The following is a 21,057-nucleotide window of genomic DNA, read 5'->3' on the forward strand; positions in this document are numbered from 1 at the left end:
AACAACACGTAAATGTATGTGAATCATTGGTAACCATATTACCAATGATTTCCGGTATTTGCCAAAAAGCCATTGTCTGTATTTAAAGTGGTATAAATAACTTGTTTGGCAATAATATGTAAAACAAATGTTAAACGTATCCATCATGAATGATATCGAATCATCTTGAGCCACAAACAACATTTCTGTTGCAAGGTAGAAGCCGAAATCAGTTTTTGGCAAAGTGACTGTAATATATCCTTTATTTAAAAGCCACGTAGTAAATCCTGTTTATTTAGTCTATTTACCAATATAAGTAAAGACATTGCATATAAAAAAAACACAAATGGAAACACTGGAAATCAGTTTTTAGAAGATGATCACTTTTTGGCACAACGCGGTTACCATGGTATTTACTTGTTGTTGGCTCGTGTGCTAACTGTTTCCGACGGTACCTGAAGGCAGCTCGGCGTTCCTTTGCCTCAGTGAGCGCTCGGTGTATGCTTTCCAACAAAGTTAGCGGTTTGAGAACTCAGCTTCAGCTTAATGGTTGTTTTCCTGTTAATTCAAGCGGCTAGACTACACTGACGTAACGCTGGGACTCGATTCTGTTTTCTTCCACTCCTTTTTTTTTTCACTGTAGCTAAAGTAAACTTCCAGCTCAAATCTGGGAGGCTGCGAGCCAATGGAGCGCAGATTGTATGGATGTAGATGAGGCATGCTGCTAGCAGGCTAACTAGCTACGAAGGTAAGAGCAAGAAAGCTAAGAATTATTATCTTACTTTAACTAGTTTTGTGAAGCATGTTGTTTATTTAGAACTGCTGAACCTAACTTAATGCTGGGTAACAGTGAGCCGAGGGTGAAAGTATTTTTGGGGAAGAGCTGACCACTGAAGCGAAGAAGTTCCTAAACTTTGAGAAACTCTAAAGATGAGGCCCAGCAAACTCAGTGCATCTGACTGAGCGAGTGGATGATACAGTCACACTCTCCTTTCTCAGTTAGATTTACTTTTATTTGTTTTTGTATTCAGTGTGTGTGTGTGTGTGTGTGTGTGTGTGTGTGTGTGTGTGTGTGTGTGTGTGTGTGTGTGTGTATAAACCAGTGATCCTGAAACACTAAGTATCACGGAGTCTGTTTATCTTCTTTTTTAAAATGTGAATTAATTTTTTATGTGATACTTATTTACTTTAAAAAGCTGTTTAAAAAAATATTGGTGTGTCAATTGTTTGCAAACGAGAAGTCAAGCTTGAAGGTGAACCATAAACTGTCTACAGATCCCTGACTGTACACAGAAGTTGTCGGATTGCAACATCCTCTTTGACTGGAAGAGTAAACATGTCTGATCATAAAATGCAAGCCTAATGAAGTACTTTTGCAAGCTTTTTGAAATGTGCACACAGTTTACAGAATTGTTAATACTAGGCATACTCCCAAGTTTGATGCTATTATGCTCCGATCCATGCAAAGGTTATCTCCTGTGCAGTCGTCCCATTGGTTAGTTTCTCATTTCACTTGATTGAAATTTTACCGCAGTCACACATTCCTCAGCATTGACCCAAGGGCAAAAGACAGAAGTGGCTTAACCCCTACTACTTCACTGACCCTCCAGTGCAGCAGTAATTACAAACTCATGCTGTGCCGCCCAGCATTGTTTAAACCCACATAAAACCTTAAAGTTTCCTGATGTGTCAGTCACCCCTAGTTGAGTGTTAGAGAATGAGTGTAAAATTTACTAAATGTGTGAGGCCATAAAAAACGTGTTTGGTATTTGGTGTAAATATAATATAACACTGGGATTTAAGAGATAAAGAAAACTGAAACAGAATATACTGTCATGGTAAAACCACCTTTACCAGAAGAAACACCTTTAATAGTGATAACTTGAAGTAACTTCAGGTTTCTGTATGACTCGCACCATTGAGGTTAGCAATGATCCATTTATATACAGCTCTCTTGTATCCCGCCACAGCGGTTCAATTGAGTTGAAGTCTGGACTTTGACTTTCACAAACACCTCCACAAACACCTCCACTAGACATTAGCTGTCAAGCACAGTGGCAGAGGGGTGATGATTTGGGCTTGTTTTGCCAAATAACTCCAAATAATCCAGGCGTCTAGCAGTCACCAAGTTGACCATGAACTCCTCTCTATACCAAAGTATTCTAGAGTAAATTATGAGCCCACCTGTCTGACAGCTGAAGCATGGTGAGCATTGCAGCAACACAGCAGCAAATCTATGTTAGAATGTTTGAAAAAGAAAAGAATCAAGGTTTTGCAGTGGTCCAATCAAAGTCCAGACTTCAAACCAATTTAATTAATCTAGCAGGACCTGGAGTGAGGAGAGCTGTACATAAGTGTGGGGGGGGGGGGAGACTCAATGAACGGAAGCCACGTTGTAAAGATTGCAAAGAAAAGTGGGCTAAAATTCCTCCGCAACGATGTGAGAGACTGATAGTCATAAAGAAACTAAAAGTAATTTCAGGTTACTGCTACTAAAGGTGCTTCTGCCAGCTACTGAATCGTGGGTTGAACTTCGTTTTTCCACACATTGCTTCTCAATTTTGATTTGGTTTTTGTTAAATAAATAATGACACTGTGTAATATGTCATTTGTTGCTGGTTGTTTTTACCTGCTAAGGGTATACGTTTTTCCCTCTTTAACCATAACTGTATACTCATCTTTTTAATTGTAGTTTTTAATGTGTTAGGCTTGTTCCCTCTCGGCCACAATTTTAATGCTTGGTTTGCATGTGATAAACAAATTGTTCAGTGATCAAATCAGGGACTTTTCTTCTGCCAAAGTGTGCATGTAGTGTTTTGTTTAGGGTTTTTTTTTTGGTTTTTTTTTCTCACATGTACGTTAGTTTGTTGGAGTTTGAACCAACATGAAGCTTAAGTTGGCTGCAGGCAGTGAGAAGTGTGAAGGTTTGAAACAGGATTCTCTTCCTGTGCGTTTTATTTTTTTGATTTTCTTTTTTTTTTTAGGGTTTGTGGTTTATTAGTGCAGCTTAAAAAGTGTTTCACTGGCACACATTTGTCTTAAGTTTTAAAGTATTGAGGACTGGCACTTAATAATTCTGCATTGGCAGCGGCGGTCTAGCCCATGCACTTATAAAAAGGACTCAAGAATATTTAAAGAATTTGTTTTGCCAGCTGCTATGTTTCCTTTACAAAGCCTGCTCTCTGTCTCTCTGGGACTTCTGGTTTATATAAACTACCCATGATGACATCCACCAACTGGCTACCATAACTCTGGATGCTGTGTGTTTGGTATCTTTGTGGGAAACAGTTTTACTAGTCATCACATCAAGCATGATGGACTTAAACACACTGTTGGTGGACAGCTGCGATGTGACTAATGCGCTTCTGACTGTGAAATGTTACACTATAATTGCATCTTTGACTAGTTGTTAAAATGTGGCTAAACATTTCTCATTTACAGCTTTCTCTCAGTTCCTCTTAACTGTAGTTTCCCAGATCAGTGCGGGGTATTATATGGGCTCAGACGGTCTTGGAAAACCTGTGAGAATCCTAGAATTTAACAGTAGCGTTTTACACGAGTACTTAAAAAAATATGAATTAATTTCTTGTATATGATTTGATGCTGTTTTGTTGTTGTTTTGTTTTTGTATAATGTGCTGCTGTATTGTACTAACAGGCGCTGGTAATAGGTAGGGATGCTTCATCACTACTAATTTGATCATTATTCTCATGGCATTATTTACTCATTAACTATGGATGCATTCATTTAACTTTATAACTGATCTTTGATTTTCCTTGAGCCTTAAATATTGTGTATTTTCAGTTGTTAAGTGAGTAAATCTTAACTAAACATGCAATAGGGAAAAAGCCATTTCTATAAAGAAATGAGGTGCACACATATAAAGTAAAAGATGGGCGTACCCACTGTAGGTTTGACCAAAAAAAAAAAAAATCTAAAGCCTCATATTAATAGATACTAAAATTAATATCCAATTAAGATCGCCATTTGCAGCTGTACAATTTCACCTCACTGCTGCTGGATGACAGACACAGGAATTTCAGTGATCAGTAAAGCTTCTGTTTCAACAACAGTGAAGTATTAAACTGTTATTAGAAATGTTAACCTGGCCTGTGCACACTTTATCCATTTAACTGTTAGCAATTGCCCGATAGCGACATTATCATCATGTTGTCATTGGGAACCTGGAGGGTTGCTTGCTGTGCAGAGCAGCGAGGAAATCAAAGTAGAAATAAAGAGTGAAATCCAGAGCAGAACAGCAGAATCAGACAGGTTTCATGCCTGAAGAGCGGAGCTGAGGATGTAAAAAGATGCATACTGAGACAGAGCAATGTGAACGGTGGATGACAGGCTGCAGGCACATGTGGACAAGATGATTAACTTTGACTTTTTTTCCTTTACAATAATTTATTAAAATGTTTGTTATTTTGTTGTAGCCAGCTGTGAGGTCAGTTTTAAAATGCAGGCAGTGGCCGGTGGTTCAGTCTTTCACAGTGAACATAACACAACTAACACCACACTTTAAATGTTAGGTGTTGTGTTGTTTTCTGTACCTTTTTTTTCTAAGTAGGTTCTAAAATATATTTAACTTCATGATCTCTAATGAAGTTTTCCAATTTTAAAATGTAATCTTAAATACTAATTTTGTTCAATCTAACTTATAATTTGGATAATTAAACATTAAAAAATGAACACTTTCTAAATATCAGTTCATTCCTTCTGTTTTTGCTTAAGGGGAACAAAATCTTTGTCGTGATATTGAAAATGCTGTTGAGTGTCGAGTGTTTTCCTGTGTATCGGTATCGAGTTTGTAATTCTAGTATTGTGAAAACGCTAACCCTCTATGACATCAACCAGTGGTTTCTGAAGCCCTGTTTTAAAGCCTCGAGATGATGATGTCACTATTTTGGTGTTTTGAAAGCCGATTCGATGAGAAACCACACACTTATTGGCTTCTCAGTAAGTAAATAGCCAGGGGGTTATTTATCCAAACTAAACTTCGTGCTTTATTCAGTATGACATGAAATTAGTGACTTAACCCATAAACTCATATGTTTACTGATGTTGGGGTGATGTTTTCCCATAGATGTCTATAGGAGTCAAGGTCACTGGTGGAAGTTAAAATGAATACATATTTAAGGGAATTCCATGTTGCCTTTACTTTGCAGACCTGGAAGCTATGCCCATGTTTAATACTGTTTATGAGTGCGCTTTGAAAAAGACAAAATCTCAGCTGACTGAAGTAGGTGGTAAGCACTGTTCCCAACTACAACCTTTATTTGCATTATTATTAGGTCAAACTAATGCATCTAATATAGCTTAATATAGTCATACAACTAATACATCTAGTGCTATAATAAACCATAAAAAAGGCTGTTGAACTCATATTTATTTAGCCTTAAAATAAATGGGATGGGCAAACTGTCAGAAAGACCTGTCTGATCAGTTGAGCCACATGAGAAACTAGATTTCCTGAAATTCCCATTTAGAAAACATTTGAAGTCTATTAGGCTGCATTACCTAATAGGCTTAAACCTTTTGATACTGCAGAAGAATTGTGTTTTAAAAATCATTTAGCTTTTGTTTTTGAAGGAGACACCAAATATCGTCTGTTTGTGTATGCAGTTTTCCACGTGAAAGGATAATTACCACTTATTTCTTAAACAGAAATCTATGCATTTTCCTGTTATTTCTGATCATTTGATATACAAAAATGTAGATTATACTTGATTAAATGAATCCTAAATGAGCAAAAGCATTTAAATGGGAGGAGGGTATTTTTCCTGGGTCTGAGGTGCTCAGAAATCTTCAGTGCAGAAAAACCCACCTAGTCAAAGGCAAACTTGAAAGTCTGACATGGCTTAGTATCTGTGAAATGTGTTGAGTAGTGCTCACAGTGTGAAGTCTTAAGTGTAGAAGTCACTGAACCAAAACCTTGCTGCTTTCTCGGTGCCATGTCATTTAAGATCTGATCCCCGAGTGTCTGGGAATTGCTGGACCTTTTTGCGGGTGTCTGAGCACCAACATTCCTGGAAAGCCAAACTGAATATTGAGATTCAGAATGAATGTGAACCATGCAAAGCAGGTGCTCTGTAAATCACGTGAACTATGCCAGTACCATTTGTTTCCCTCTTTTCAGTGCAGGAGGAAAGAGGTGGATGCAAAAAAGCCTCTGTATGGGTAGACCGGAAGTAGGTAGACAGGTGGGGGAAGTTTAAGGGGACACACGAAAATCTATGCTAGTAAAGTTTAAAATTCATGATTGCGTGTTGTTGTTGTTTTTCTCTGCTTTTAATCAACCAGGAGATGGCAGTAAACATGCACTGACTCTGGTGTTCTCATCTTTGGTCTGTACTACCTCAAACTCTCACAGTTATTAGGAATAGTTTATAATGATCATAGTGAGAAAATAGAAGCCCAACTCTGTGAGCGAGTCATTTAAATGCAGTTATGAAGTCATAGAGTCATTTAAACCAGATATGAGCTCTGTCCCACAAACAAATTTCCAGCCCTTAAACAAATCACAGTGAACCAGGATCTTTGACTGCTGCAATCCGGCTGCTGATAAGGATAAACTTACTAATAAATAATGAGCTCATGATTAATCTCTTGAATGACTTTGGTGCTAATTAATCTTTTGGTCTATAAAATGTGAGAACAGAAATTTGCAATCTTTTGAGCATGAAAATAGTATTTTTTTGCTTTTTTGTTTTGGCTAATAACAAAAAAAGTCTACCGTCTATTTTTTTTTTTTTAACAATTTGTTTATCAATGAATTAAAGTGTTATTGTCAGGGGGCCAATCGATATTGCATTTGTCATGAGACGCACGTTTCAGTCAAAGATGGCCCCACCCATCTGTAAGTGGACTGATAAGAGCATGAAGTGACTTGTAATTTCTCGGTGTGTTGGTCATTGTTGTTGACACAGTTTCAAGCTCACACAGGAGTCGAGTTATGTGATACCATCTCAAGTGTTCAGCCCTCGCTGTCCGAGGCCACACCTCTTCAGCAAGCAGCGCTTTCTTAGCGGTGAGTCTCTCGCTCCTGCCCAGACTCTGTGCGGCTCAGGTTTTGTGTATCTCCGTTCAAGTTGGGAATTCTGTTGGACACTTTTCACTGGTTGGATTTTTGAGTTTTCCATGAAGTAAAGTAAGTTTGTTTGTTTTTTGTTTTTTTTGTCCTAATGACATTCTTCATAAAACCTACAAACGTCCATGTGCGTTAACTTGGATTAATGTAGAATATCTGTAATTGTACTATTAATGTGAATGCTTATACACAATGAAATTCTTTTACTGAAACTGTTAATTAGTTGTCCTCAAGGATGTAAAGTTGTTCAAAAAATATTACAAACAAGAAAAATATGTTTTACCGGCAGGTAAATCACACCAAACCAAATGCCTACCTGTAAACACTTGACAAGTTTCAGTTCGCTTGCAACTGAGAATGCAACTTCATCCATGCGTGGAGGATAGATGAGTGCAGATTATTTCCTGGGGATTTTAACTTGACTTCAACTTGCCAAGTGGGAAACGGAAAACTCAAAAATGCTCCAAGGCATATAACTGGACTCCCCAGATTTTAATGTAAAGGATATGCTTTGGTGTATTGTTGGAAATGAAAATCAACGTTGAATAATCATACCGTTGATTAAAATGTCTCAGAATAAAGCAGACTAATTGTTTCAGTAACTGAATTGTTTGTACTGACATTATTTGGGCTAATAGAATTAGTGGTGGCTGTTAAGGCTTCATTGAAAGAACATTGATTGATCAGTCCAGTGGTTCTGAAAGGGGCATCTTTGGCATACTTTGCTATAAATCTTAAAGTTTTGCTGCATCATTTAAGTCCATTTCCACAGATTTGGACCATTAATGTGTATAAAATGAGAATGCTGTGTTCGTTGCTCCCTCCTTGGTTATCTCTGGGCTAGAAACTGATTAGATTGTGGCACATCGCTTTAGTCTCGTTCACTTCTCTCAGGGTTGTAACGAGCTGTTCCTGCTGCTGTGCAGCGTTGTTTATTAGTCAAACAGCTAAATCAGTGTTAGGATTATGGAGATATCCTTGGCAAATCTTCTTCCCAGTAAGGGGTCTGTTTTGAGGCCCAATTAGAAGTGGGTTTATTTATCATTTTGACTTGCATGTACTTTAACAGTATGCAAGTGTAGTTAAAAACAAAAAACTGTTGTGTACTGTGTATGATTATGTTGGTCCAGACAGTCGCATGAAATTTGGTGGCACTCCTGACCTATGGATTTTAAAGATTGTGTCAGTGTATCTGCCAAAGATGTGTGGCTGCGTCTATTTATTTATTTATTTTAATTGCTTGGTTTGAGATGTCAGTGCTCAGTGATGAGGTGGCTTTTTACTGTTTTGCTGTAACTGTGCAAAAACACCTGGCAGTTATCTGTGATTCAGAGGTGTGGAGGTAACAGTCACAGGTTTGTGGATGTATGTCATGGTTATGTCATTTTTAGAATAGGATAAGATAATGGGATACTTTTATTTTTATTTAATTATTTTTGAAGATCTCTGCATGTTTCCTGGTGTTTACCCAATAGATCGACTAACATTAAACTGGTTCTTGTATGACATAGCTGACTTTACCTTGGGTAGTTGTTCCTTTGCTTTCTAGTCTTAGCTGAAGTTAACCAAGCCTGTGTGCTGGAATGCAACCACAGTGGCATTCCTCTGTTCACTCAGTTAATTATTAAACTTCCCAGTTTTTATTTGCCACCAGATGGATTTATAACTCATGCATTGTGAGCCAGCTATGACACGGAGTGAGTTAGTGGCAATCATGACATCAGAGCTTAACAAACAGGCCGTCACAGGAAACACCCTAGACTTGACAACACATATGTGTACTCATGCTACACAAACGTGTGCTGTGGAAGACTGTGACTACACCTGTCTAAGAGTTCAAAGAGGCAAGTCACACCTGAATCACTTAAGTAACAGGTCACAGATTACGTAATGGGCGGTCTTTGCGAAGCTTGTGTGTTAATGATGTTTTCCTTGGTTTTAGGTTTTTTGTTTGTTTTTAATTACGCTATTGGTTTTATTTGAAGCATAATGTCTAGTTATTTAGGATTATTCTCAGTTTTTTCTCCTTGCTGTTGGATTATCTTAGGTCGCAGGCTTTGTGAATAAACTCCCAAATTCTGTATCAAATTTGCCAACACTTGCTTTGTCCAATTCAGGGCTATGACACTAAAAAGAAAAAGAAAAAAAGAGGCTGTCACTTTAAATTAAATGAAAATGAAATTCTTACTTACGTAACAGAAGGACATGGTATGTGACATTATCTTTTGCCTCCACTGAAGAACAGGAACAGGAAGACCATCTACTGACATGGAGGGGAACGGGGAGATCAGCGACACTGACAGCGGCATCATTCTTCATTCAGGTAAAAACAAACAAAAAATCAGTGTTTCAGCATTTATTTATTTTTAAATGTCATAGCACGCTTAGTAAAAAAAACTATGCACTCTAATCATTGCACATTGCAATATGATCATTACATTTGATATAGAGTTGAGATTTCAAACTGTTCCCCTGAGTCTGTGTCAGTATAGAACAGCTACAGGCAGGAGGAACAAACTGGGCAACTTTAACAACCTCAGATGCTTTCATTAATGTGAAAGTAGGAAGTAGAGTTAAGTGCTAGACAGAGATGACAGTTGTAACTCAGCATGAAAAAGCCATGTGAAAGACCACTTTTAATTTCTTCACCTTTTTTTTTTGTTTCCTCGCATTTCAAAACAACTAACATACAAAGAAACTAATTTCAGTAATGACTCTTTGTTGTTCTGTCTTTTAGTTTTTCACTTGTTTTTTTTTTTTTTTTTACTTGAAGATGTCAAACCGTGTCCATTCTTTGAAATATTGTGGTTTAGTAACAATGCGAATACTTAAAACTATACAAAACTGTCAGTCAATTACAATCCACACAGCTTTATTTCCACAGGCTGAAGACTGAAAAGTCATCGGCCTCACTAACTGACTAACTAGTCCAGGGGTGTCAAACTCAAATACACAGTGGGCCAAAACTCAAAACTGGAACAAAGTCGCGGGCTAACGTTAATATTTATTGAAATATATTTATTCCTCCAGATATAAGAATGAATCTTTTCTTATGGACTCAAACACGTTTTGCTGAAAAACTGAATATGGAACAAGCAAAGCTTAATACTAAACAATATATATATTAGCTGTATAATACCAGTAGGCCAGCTCTAATAGTAATTTGGTTTGGCTTCGCGGGCCAAATGTAATTAGGCTGCGGGCCAAATTTGGCCCGCGGGCCAGAGTTTGACACCTATGAACTAGTCAGGTCGTACTCCTACATGTGTGTGACTACACTGAGCACTGATGTTCCCCTCATGTCCAGTTTGCTGGGCGAGGACCTGTAACACAAGAGTGCTTCGTTTGCAATTTATACGGCAGTAAACTACTTTTTTTTGTGGGGGGGGTAATTGAGAAATGCAAAAAGAATCATCTGATTTCAAAGGTAATGGACCTTTGCAGTAAGATGGAGTAAACTTTGTTTGACATACAAGGTCAGGATCTATGTCAATCTATGTCCATGCAAACTCCATGAATCCCCTCTTTTTAACGGTGTGTTTCGATCATTACCAGTGAACGGATGCAGAATTAAAGCACTTTGGAAGATTCTTTTGATACACCCTGTATTGCAGACAGTTAAAATAAGATCAACACTGTAACTACTGGAAAGTACGGTTGTTCTTGATTGCATCATTGCAATGATTCTCATCTGCGTCTTTGCTTGGTTTTTCCCATGCAGTGTGTCAATTATCAAAATGGTAATAGACTATTTCGATTTGAAACAGGCGTTGAAACCCACATCTGACCTGTAAAGCATAAAGTCATTTTTCCCAGTAAAGCCTTGCTTTTGCCGTAAACGAGTGCTGAAACTGAGCAAACACATCAAACCAGATAAATTTATCACAGCACATGCTTTCAAGTCACTCTTAGTAAAACCTAAAGTATATTGTATTTTTAAGCAACAGTGTCGATGATTTCTTGAGATCACTGCTAACTTAGCAAAACAGTATCCTTTTAGAAAATAACAGAATTCATCCAAACATGGACTTATACCCTGGTAGCAGAAAAATCAGTTATGTTCTCGATAAAATAATCTCCACTAACTTTTCACTTTTAAGAAGTCATTCCTTCCCATTCAAGGTCAGGTAGATGTTATCTACCAAGTTAAACAAACAACAGGATGAAATCAGTGCAGCAGAGACCATAGTTTTCATTCTTCCCATTCATGGAAACCTTTTGTTGCCTACAACCTACACAATGCAACCGCTGCTGACACTTGGGCCAGAAATTTGGACGGTATGCTTGTAGTAGCCATTGTATTCAGAGATGTAAACAGAGATGAGGAATAGCTAAAAGAGGTTATGTCTGCCTAACTCTATAACCACTTTTTTGTTTTATTTACACATGAAAGCATCTTATTTCAGTTGTTACAGTTCCATAACTTTAGGGTCAATTCAAACAACTTTGTGAGTTTTGAAATATAAGTAATGCCCCTTAGGAGGACATAATGATATGTAAAAACATTTTCACTTGTCAAGATCTAATAATATCTTGTAACAGTGAGTAAATAGACATTTTTGTTATTGAACAACTTTAATAAATATCCAGCTACAGCTTTCATGAATTTGGTGCAGTAGGAATGAAGTCCAACAATGCAGCGCACATACTGATCATAGCAGAGCAGGGCGAGTTGCTTGTTGGTCACAAATGCAGGGTGGAAGAGGTTAAACAATTTGCCTGCCCAAAGGCGCAACTGGGCATTTTAAGTTCAGCCCTGGTAAACATGCGGGTCTTTGTATTCTGTCATTTTTGGGGGAAGGATTGCCACAGTTTACTTCAGGGTGTCAGTAAAGTTGCCTCTCCACTTTGGTTATCTTCCTCACAGTATCATATAATTAACGGCAAACATTAGCTGTTTTGTTTTTGCACACACATTAGTTTCTGCTGATTTGCTGTGGCCCCTCTGAAATTCCTCACGCCCTAATTGAGCCGCATGATCTTTGTTCTATACAATGAAAAAATGTCACACCAGAAAGAAAAGGGTGATTATGACTGTGAGGAAGAGGAATTTCTCAGCCTATTGTAGTGCTGTCACTCTTTTTTTCTTTTCTTTTTTCTCCTGTCGCGCCTCATATGTTTGTCAGTACCTGCAGGGATTCTGTTAATAATCTCTGAAGGTATGTGGTGCTTAATGGATGATGCCTGAAACCACTCCCATAAGCCGGAGACCTAATGGCATTAGTCACCAAGGCTACAGACAGCACCAGTCGAACGCTCGCGTTGTTTATAGTTACAGAGAAGCTGACGGTTATTTTTCTTCAGTGTTACTAATTAAAACAGCAGATAAAACAAAGGATTCGTTCTTCTGTCCACTGTTATTGTTGCTTTTAGTTTCAGTGGCCTCCATTGTTAATCTGCTTCAATGATATGACTGAATAGATTTACAGACATAAAAGTATACATCATAAACAACCCTTTTATATACACACCAGGAAAAAAACTAGATTTAAACGGCACAGTACAGATAAAATATGTGAGTACAATTGAATTTGTATCTCCATAGTAGTCTGACTTCTCTGTAAGTATGACATTGAATGATTTTTAGTGTCTTTAATCAGTTTCTTGTTTTTGTGGTGAATTTCTTTTAAGATCCAGGCATTTTTGTGCACACAGAGTTGTCACTTTAGCACAACACATTTCAGAAGCAAAATGAGGATGGTGCTGAAACCACACATCTGCAACACAATGTCAACAGAAACTGAGCATGTTAAGCTTCACAAAGGCGGGAGTTGTTGCAGGACTCTTCTTTGGAATCGAATCAAATTTGTCTTGGTTCAGCCAATGAACCAGCAACGTGTATGTGCTTTGGTATCTTTAAGAAGAGCTGACTGTTTTCTGTATTTACCTTTATGAGTGATGTCAAATATCAGGTGAAAATAATTAAATATTGTGTGTTTTAGACGATTCACTGCTTTTCATCTATTTTCCTTTAGTTTATTTGGACAGGTTTATTTGAGTTCTTTAGCCATCCATCCATCCATCCATTCATTTTCTGCTGTTATTCCGTTTTGGGGTCACAGGCCCACCACATTTTATGAAATTAAATTCAAGATGTTTTAAAAGTTGGAGGCTGACTCATCAGGCTGTGAATCTTATGGCTGTCCCTGTTTGACCTCCATTGGAGTTGGACAGTAGCATGCTTAGATGTTTCTTTAGCTCTGAAGTTTACTATTCCTCTCCCTGCATATGTGTGTAATTATTGTACATGTTGTGTAACCGCTGTTAAGATTTCAAATCTCGGTCTAAGATTTCAGATCTCATTTTTCTCGGGTGTTCTTGGTAGTGTTTCTGTCATCTTGCTGATACACAATGACAATCATCACTGAGTTTCTGCTTAAGTTACAGTTGTCACAGGTGCTTTTAATTACTTTTTTTTCTTTTGGATTTAAGTGTCATTGGAGATTTAAGCTTTTGCTTTACCTTGTAAAGTCTTAACCATCAAGTAACTGACAGAAAATTATTTTTCTTTGAAAGTGGAGTGTTTATTGAACCTTTTAACACATTTTTCTAAAAAAAAAAAAAAAAAAGAAATTAAATATATCTCAGATTTTTCTGGGGGGGAAAAATCACATCGATGATGCTGAGGTCCCAAAAACACATGCATCAAATATAATATATTTTGTATTTATTATGTATTTAAATAAAGAAATACATGAATGTCACATCATCTCAGATTTGTTCATATGCTCCTTTGCTATTGCAGGGTCTGACAGCCCAACAACCCACACAAAGGATGTGACCACACACACACGGGCCATAAAGATCAAACACCAGGAGCTCCAAGAGAAGTTAGAGATGTGCATACATGAGCTGAGGAAACTGTGCATCCGAGAAGCTGTAAGTAACGCTTACTCCACTGGTCATCCACAGATCAACCGTTTAAAACCTGGCGAGGCTGCATATCACAATGAAACATGTCACAGAACAAATGAGTCACATCTAATTCATCTCTTCATTAAAGTCTTAATGGTTTAAGTAGATCTACACAAAGTAAAGACAATTGTTAGGAAATTAAGCAAGCTGTCACAAGTACAGCTTTTGCTCACACTGGAAGCACACTGCAGATGATTCAGCCTCCGTTTATGAAGGATTAAAGTGGTGGGGCAGTTTTCTTGTTATGTTTTCGTGTTAAGTGACCTGCAGGAGGGACATTTCGTGTTTGTTTAATGACAATATTGGTAGCACAAGTGGATGCACAAATATGTATGAATGCAAAGTGACTGAGGATGGGACGCTAATGCGAAATCACAGGACAGTCATAGGTTGCAGTTTTTACATGCTCCATTTCCAAATCAACCCTTCCATCCTTTTTAATCACTTATCTAATACATGGTTGCAGATGAGCTGGAACTGATCAACAATCACCTCTGGTTTTAAAACCAGAGCGACGGGCAGTTAGGAGACCCTGGTTAGAGGATCACAGCTAGTTTTTGTTAGCAGCCTAGCTGCTATATTTTGCACCAGTTGGAAATAATCTATGAAGGACTGAGAGATGCAAAATTGAAAAGTGAATTGCAATAATCAAGGCAGGCGAATATTAAAGTGTGAACTAAAAGTTCCAGGAGATTGAATGACAGTAAAGGTTTGATTTTTATTTTATTTTATTTTATTTTTTTTTTTTGTGAGTTGAAGTAAACAAGATCTGGTACACTCTGGTCAGGTCTCCAGTCCATCACAGAGAATTTTCAAATCACAGGAAAAGATATGAAATTTTAGCCGATTTCAAAAGTGAGTCATTCAAAATAGTTCAGTGCCGCAGTGAGACTGAGACGTCATCTCAGCTATTCTCTCTTTTCCTTTTAGGCCATTTAAAAGGAATAAGGCCAACACCAATTCTAACTAATGCATTTTCAAGGTTATCTCCGTTATCCATCGTACCTGTTCTGTTATCACATTTCCTTTCAGATAGACCGTGGAGAGAAATCAGTCCATGTAATGTGGCTGTAGTGTATGAATGCATTATAGCTGTTAAAGACTTTTAAGCAGTTTCAGCCTCAGTTTGGATCCAGCATGAGACTTTTTTTCACGTCGTTATTTTTTCACGTCGTTATTTTTCATGTTAAGTCTTTTCTCTTTTCTATGAAATGAAATCTAGAAATTTCCCAACTGGACACACAGATTCAGGCATGTTCATGACGTGCATGGGTGCTCCGGGGTAAAATCCCAGGCCAGATCATTCTTTCCTGCTGACACTTGGGCAAGGCAGTCCTGTTGGGACATGCTCTAGGCGAACTAATGAGAGTCATGATACCTCTCCCAGAACTCGGTGACAAAAGAATAAGTAAGCTCATTGGCTACACGTGAGATTTTGTCTGTCTGTAAAGGCGGTTGACTTTGAGTAACTCAAAGTACGAGCCTCTTTTGTCTGATCTTTAATGAAATCGGAAACAGTGCTTTGCTTTTCTCTGGGTTCAGTGAAGACACGGGTACTTAATACAGTGGGAAAGTGAAACCCAAAGAATGTGTTGTGAAAGAAAATCTCTGCAAATGCAAAATTGTGCAACCACGTCTCTGCACCTATAAGTCTGAACATGTAAAGAGATAAGAGGTAGATACTTGTACACCATTTCAGAACTACAACATGGAGATGGTTGAGTAAACTGAATGGGGAAAAAAAACTGCCAGGAACAAAACTGAAGAGATTTATCGGTGTTGATTTTTAAAAGAAGCCTTGTTTTGATTGACCATTTAACCAAGCTTCTGTGTATCCTTATAAAAATAAACTTTCATTCATGCTGAGATGTTGCTTTAGGGACATTTGGATTTTAATTAGTTACATATTGTTTAGGAGCTGACGGGCCGGCTGTCAGAAGATTATCCTCTGCAGCCAGGAGAGAAGGCCCCGCAGGTTCACCGCCGCGTTGGAGCTGCGTTTAAACTTGACGAACTCAAAATCCCTCGAGGAGCAGAGGTATAAGCCAAATTTGGAGACTGCACAATGGAATAGTGTCCTCTTGTTGTTGTCTGTCTCTCTGCTAAACTGCCGTAACCTTTGCAGGATTCAAAATTGAGTTCAGTCGACGCTTCTCTAGCGCTTCAGATGAAGATATATGAAGCTGCACGGAAGCTTTGTGAAGAGGAAAACTTGAGCAAGTCTGTGAGGAAGAGCCGCCTGCAGCAGTGCAAAAGAGAGGAGAAGAAACTCGAGCATCTACAAGAGACGGCCTTCAGCCTTCGACTGGAGCATGGCCGATCATCACCACTCCCTGCCCTCAGTGTTACGCAACAAGGTAAGGTGACAATTCAAATCATAACGGCTCTTCATAGAAATGTTTAATTTTAATACTGAGTGTCTTTCGGTTTTGTTTTTTTTAGATCTTGGCACATCTGATGACAGCTCTCTATCTGATTCTGTTGTGCAAGATGAAGGTAAGGTTTTTGCTTATTTCTTTGAAAGCACTTTTTTCCTTCTTTCATTTTCTTTGGTTTAAAACCCTCACAGAGTTTATTAGATGACTAGTTAACCACAGAAACTTCACGAGAATTCAAATGTTTCCTAAATAGTGTCATTCACAAAGGTAGAGAGTCTGTGGTGACAATAAATGTTATCCATGCAAAATTCTTTACCATGCGCATCATTTGTGGGGGGGGTTTGTTCTGTTTTTTCCTAGAAGTCACAAGTCAGTCTTCACAGCCTTCTTCAGGACTCCCTTATCCAGCAGAGACGGATCCTCCCCAGCTGCTCCCTCTGTCCACGCAGTCTTGCGTGGATGGCGCCTACATTTCTCCATGTGTGACTCCGCAGTCCCTGCAGCTGAACCTGAGTCACTCTCCCCATCCAAGCGTTGACTTGAGCTTTACCTCGAGGCCAGCGTATGACCTTCCTCCCATCGAGCACTCCCCATGGACCGAGTCAAGTCTTGACCAGCCCTACCAGAAGAGCAAGAAGTCGCACTCGTCCGTCAAGATGAGGTAACCCAGGCTATCCATTATAACTCCTTTCCTGTTTATCAAGTTGTGAGGATTGGAATTGGAAACACAAATTATGATTTGTGATGTTATGTAAACGAACGTTGGATTCTTTGGAAGGAATCCAGTTGGATTTTTTCCAAAGAACCCGACGACCAAATGAGATTTAAAAAAACAAAAAAACATCCTTTCACTTCTAAAATCTAAAAGGAAACTGTTAATTAACACGTTAACAGTGTAAGAAATTCCTTTACTTCAAAACAGGTCATCTTCATCTACTTTAGAGAAGCCATTTTTAAAAAGTAACCTTGTTTTCACTACAACCATTAATGCTCTGAATTAAATAGAACATGTCAATACTGCCATTTGTTTTTGCAGCAGTCAGTGTGCAGAGCCAACTGTAACTCTTTACATAATTATATATAGAAACTCCTGCCCCTGATAATGTGTATTCTTCTATTTGTTTTCATTTCTAAAAGGAACAATTGCTGTTTGCCACAGTATTAAATCACTCAATGTTTGACATGTCAAAATGTATTTATCAAAGTGTGTGTGCGTGTATATGTCCACACTGTCCACCCTTTATGTAGTACCCACATTAACCATTCATAAGATATATTGTTATATTAATTAATTACTCTCCTATGTTGTGTGTTCAGCAGCCCAGCCAAACCTGAGTCTTTGCCACCCTTGGAAGCTTGTTTAGCACAGTTGGCTCTGCCTGTTCAACTTTCCCATCTAAAGCTGAGTCGCACCCAGTCAAACAGTACACCCTCCACCCCAGAGATGCGAGTGCACAGACAGCTCTCCCTCAGGTAGCTATACCTCACACACATCTGCATGTTGAAATTGCACCCTGTGTGGTGCTCCTTTACAGAATGGATTATTTAAGAATATAGTTAAAGTTATTTAAGCCTCACGCAGTTTCTTTGCAAAGTTGCTTTGTTATTGTGTTTGTTATAATTATTGTGGTTTGCACAGGCTGTCCTCTCCTGACTCTGCATTTGAAAAGGAGCGTGGTCGCCCCCGAGGCCCGAGGAGGCGGCTGACCGAATACTCAATAACTTTACCAGAGACTCCATCTCCTACACTGAACTACAGAAGCCATGCTAGCTCTGAGGACAGCAACTCTGAAAACTCGTTTCCTTCTTACAATAGCTCCCCGTGTCGGGAATTGACCGGTGATTTGCCCAAACAATTTCCATCTGCATTCCTGCTCCCCAGCCCAGTTGGCAGCTATGGACCTCAAGCTTTCCCGCATGCTGGCTTTTACCGTAATCCCCGGCAGCAGCCCAGTCCTGGTATTCCAAAAGCCTATTACAATGAAGAACTGATCTACAATGAGATGGATATACCACGGAGCTATTTCCCCCAGCAAGCTCCTTGTTCCTCGAATAGATATGATTATAGATATAAAGACACTGCAGTACCTCACCAGCGAGTACAGAGGCCTTTTGCTCCTGATATTAGAATCACCCCGCCAGCAAATTGGGACCATCCACACTGCCACGCTAATGGTCTCCCACGACAAGCAGTGAACGAACAGCTAAAGTCGTGGCACAGACGCAGTCAGCAAAGAGCGCCCAGGTCTCGTTCCCTTGACAGACAGGGAGCAGTGCGGATGAAAAACGTGTTTGTCGGAGAGTCGCCCTGCTACCAAACTCAGCAGTACCATGAGCAGGTAAATGAGCTAAGCTTATTCTTGTTTTCAAAGCATTTCATTCTGCTTTCTTTAATAGAGTCATAAGTAGGTGAGAAATTGAACAATACATAAATGCTGATATGATACAGACAAAATGTTTGCATTGTGATGATCTGACACAGTAACACTGTTCACCTGTCTCAGTTTTTAAATGCTGGCAGCTGTTTGAAGTGAAAGTGAACAATTACTTTGTGTTGCTGCGACAGGGAGAATACGCTGCTTTTCACTGCTGTACGTACGTCTCAACATGTTCATCTTTTCTTTCTGTTGATCATTTCCAGGTTATTCAGAGAGGAACTCTCCACAGAGCTGTAGAGGGTGCTCAAGGCCGCTGGTTTGGAGAGGACGCCTCTCACTTTTACAGCCAAGTATAAAGAGAAGAAACTTGGATGCCAAACTTAACTCTGTTAATGTAAAGGCAGCATATTTTCCCATTATACCAAAGTGAGATAGAAAATTGATATAGAGGAATTTTTTATTTCTAAAAGGACTTCTCATGAAAGTTTTTGTTATCCTGGAGTAAAAAATTGGAGCGTCTTACAAAACAATGTTACATGGCACAGCACTAACTATAGTTTCCAGGTTACCATAAATCAGACATCCTCAGAAATGTGAGTGCAGTGTTTGTTTGATTTTCTTTGTTTTTTGGCCATTTTAATATTTATAGGTTAAGCATTGATCTGAATGCCAGTGAATCACTATTAATGAAGCAGCCAGCTAAATTTAGGTCAATCCATTGATTAAACCTTGCAGGTTTCTTATCATTCCTTCACATCTGAAGCAATCGAACAAAATGAAAAATGGAGGAAGAGATGACATGAGATCCTACAAAGAATCAGCTACCAAAATGTGCATAGTGTAGTCAGATGTAAAGTTGTATTAGAAATGAATCTGGGATGAATTGATAATGCCAGATTGGTATTGAACTACCTTAGGTACTTTAGATCCACACTAACATGTTTTTGTTTTAAAACACAATGGATGTGCGTCCTGCATCTATAACATGCAGAATTAAACAGGGTTAAAAAAATAATGCTTTATGGTGCCTTAAATGCAGTAATGTGGACATGATGTATAAATGTATTTAAAACAAGAAAATACACGTGTTAGCACGGCCTTAATGTAACATAGATGTGGTTATCTCTAGCTTAAAACAAACCAAATAATTAATCATTTTGAGAAATGTACCCCCAGACAGAGAAACTAAGTTTCTGCTGTTTGCTAGTTGGAAAACTAATATACTCATTTTCATTCTACCTGTATGAAGGAAAGGAGTCTACCGTCAAAATAATGTAAATTAGCAACACATCCTTTAATTGTGTGTTTGGGTTGTTGTTGTTTTTTTTTTTTTATCATGATGCCTGAGATTAATGAAGTCACAGTTTTACTGAACTTGTGCTGCTTTATTTCAAGATCCCAGGTTTGACCTCTTTATCACATACTTATGCAGGCAAATTTGTCTCAGTGTTATACTTGTTACAACTGGCACAGCTACAGAAACATTTGACTTGAATTAACAGACTTAATCAGCTAGTTGAAACTAGACACTAACTCATCCATGTGGGATGGTGGCAAATTGAGCAGAGGCTTGAGGCTTGGCAGCTATTAGTGTGCCAAATTGTAATGTTTTGAACTTATCCGTGCCTTTACCTGCGTCTGAGAGAGCAGCTCACTAACCTTTCTGTTAGCAGCAGTAATAGTTTGACACTGAGGTAGACACAAACACTCCAAGCCCACCACTCTCAACCAAACAAACTTCAAATAATAGATATTTGAGAATCCGAGTCATGTAGAGCGAATTCAGCTACAGATACACACTGACTGGTCTCTCACAGTAATCTATTTATCTTAATTTATTGTGATTTGCACCACTGGACCTGTGAAAAGTCAGACTTGAAATTAAATAAAATATGGACCAGAGTTTGCAAAACGAATCAGGTGTCTAGTTTACAAAAAGAAAAACAGACCACAATCATGTTACCCTTTGTGTCTCTTTTTTTACTGTCTTTTTTATTTATCATTTACAGTAGTTTAAGTGGAGTTATTGTGTTATGTTGCTGTTTTAAAAAGAAATCTGTGAAAGTGTTTTCCCTGTGGAGATAAATAAAGATTATTGTTTGAGTATTGTTGAGTTTAATTAGCTTATATTGTGTGTTGTGACGGAATCTTTGTAATACAAATACTTCCTGAAGACATTCTGACATGTCAAGGTAGAAAAAAATTGATGTAAATGTACGCAATTATGGCCATATCGTTGCTTGAATTATTAATTTTCAAGATGCTGGCTCACTATCACACTCTCTGGTCGTCCTCGGACACAACTGATCATGTGCCT

At 38.4% G+C, this 21,057-nt stretch overlaps 1 protein-coding gene across 7 annotated transcripts; it reads left to right on the plus strand.

The window, feature by feature from the left end:
* The first annotated feature begins 435 nt into the window (after positions 1 to 435).
* inavab (innate immunity activator b) lies at positions 436 to 20,846 on the plus strand. 7 transcript variants are annotated; one of them, XM_026168230.1, is made up of 11 exons: positions 669 to 727; positions 6,909 to 7,009; positions 9,310 to 9,392; positions 13,815 to 13,948; positions 15,900 to 16,022; positions 16,110 to 16,341; positions 16,427 to 16,480; positions 16,723 to 17,023; positions 17,680 to 17,835; positions 18,002 to 18,701; positions 19,004 to 20,846. In XM_026168230.1, the coding sequence occupies exons 3-11, from the start codon at positions 9,338 to 9,340 to the stop codon at positions 19,094 to 19,096; spliced, it is 1,848 nt and encodes a 615-aa protein (XP_026024015.1). In that variant the 5' UTR covers positions 669 to 727; positions 6,909 to 7,009; positions 9,310 to 9,337; the 3' UTR covers positions 19,097 to 20,846. The 7 variants fall into 7 exon arrangements, with proteins under 7 accessions (XP_026024013.1, XP_026024011.1, XP_026024012.1 ...); XM_026168232.1 differs by having other exon boundaries at positions 9,315 to 9,392; XM_026168228.1 differs by lacking the exon at positions 6,909 to 7,009 and having other exon boundaries at positions 436 to 727.
* Positions 20,847 to 21,057: the final 211 nt, after the last annotated feature.

Source organism: Astatotilapia calliptera, chromosome 5, assembly GCF_900246225.1.
Source record: "Astatotilapia calliptera chromosome 5, fAstCal1.2, whole genome shotgun sequence".
In the NCBI taxonomy this organism is placed as follows: Eukaryota; Metazoa; Chordata; class Actinopteri; order Cichliformes; family Cichlidae; genus Astatotilapia; species Astatotilapia calliptera.

Excerpts from the sequence above, each read along its gene's own strand:
- inavab (XM_026168226.1), top strand. The coding sequence starts at position 691 with ATGAGGCATGCTGCTAGCAGGCTAACTAGCTACGAAG. Across the intron at positions 16,023-16,109 it reads AAATCCCTCGAGGAGCAGAG|GATTCAAAATTGAGTTCAGT; the intron begins GTATAAGCCAAA and ends TAACCTTTGCAG. Across the intron at positions 17,836-18,001 it reads CACAGACAGCTCTCCCTCAG|GCTGTCCTCTCCTGACTCTG; the intron begins GTAGCTATACCT and ends TGGTTTGCACAG.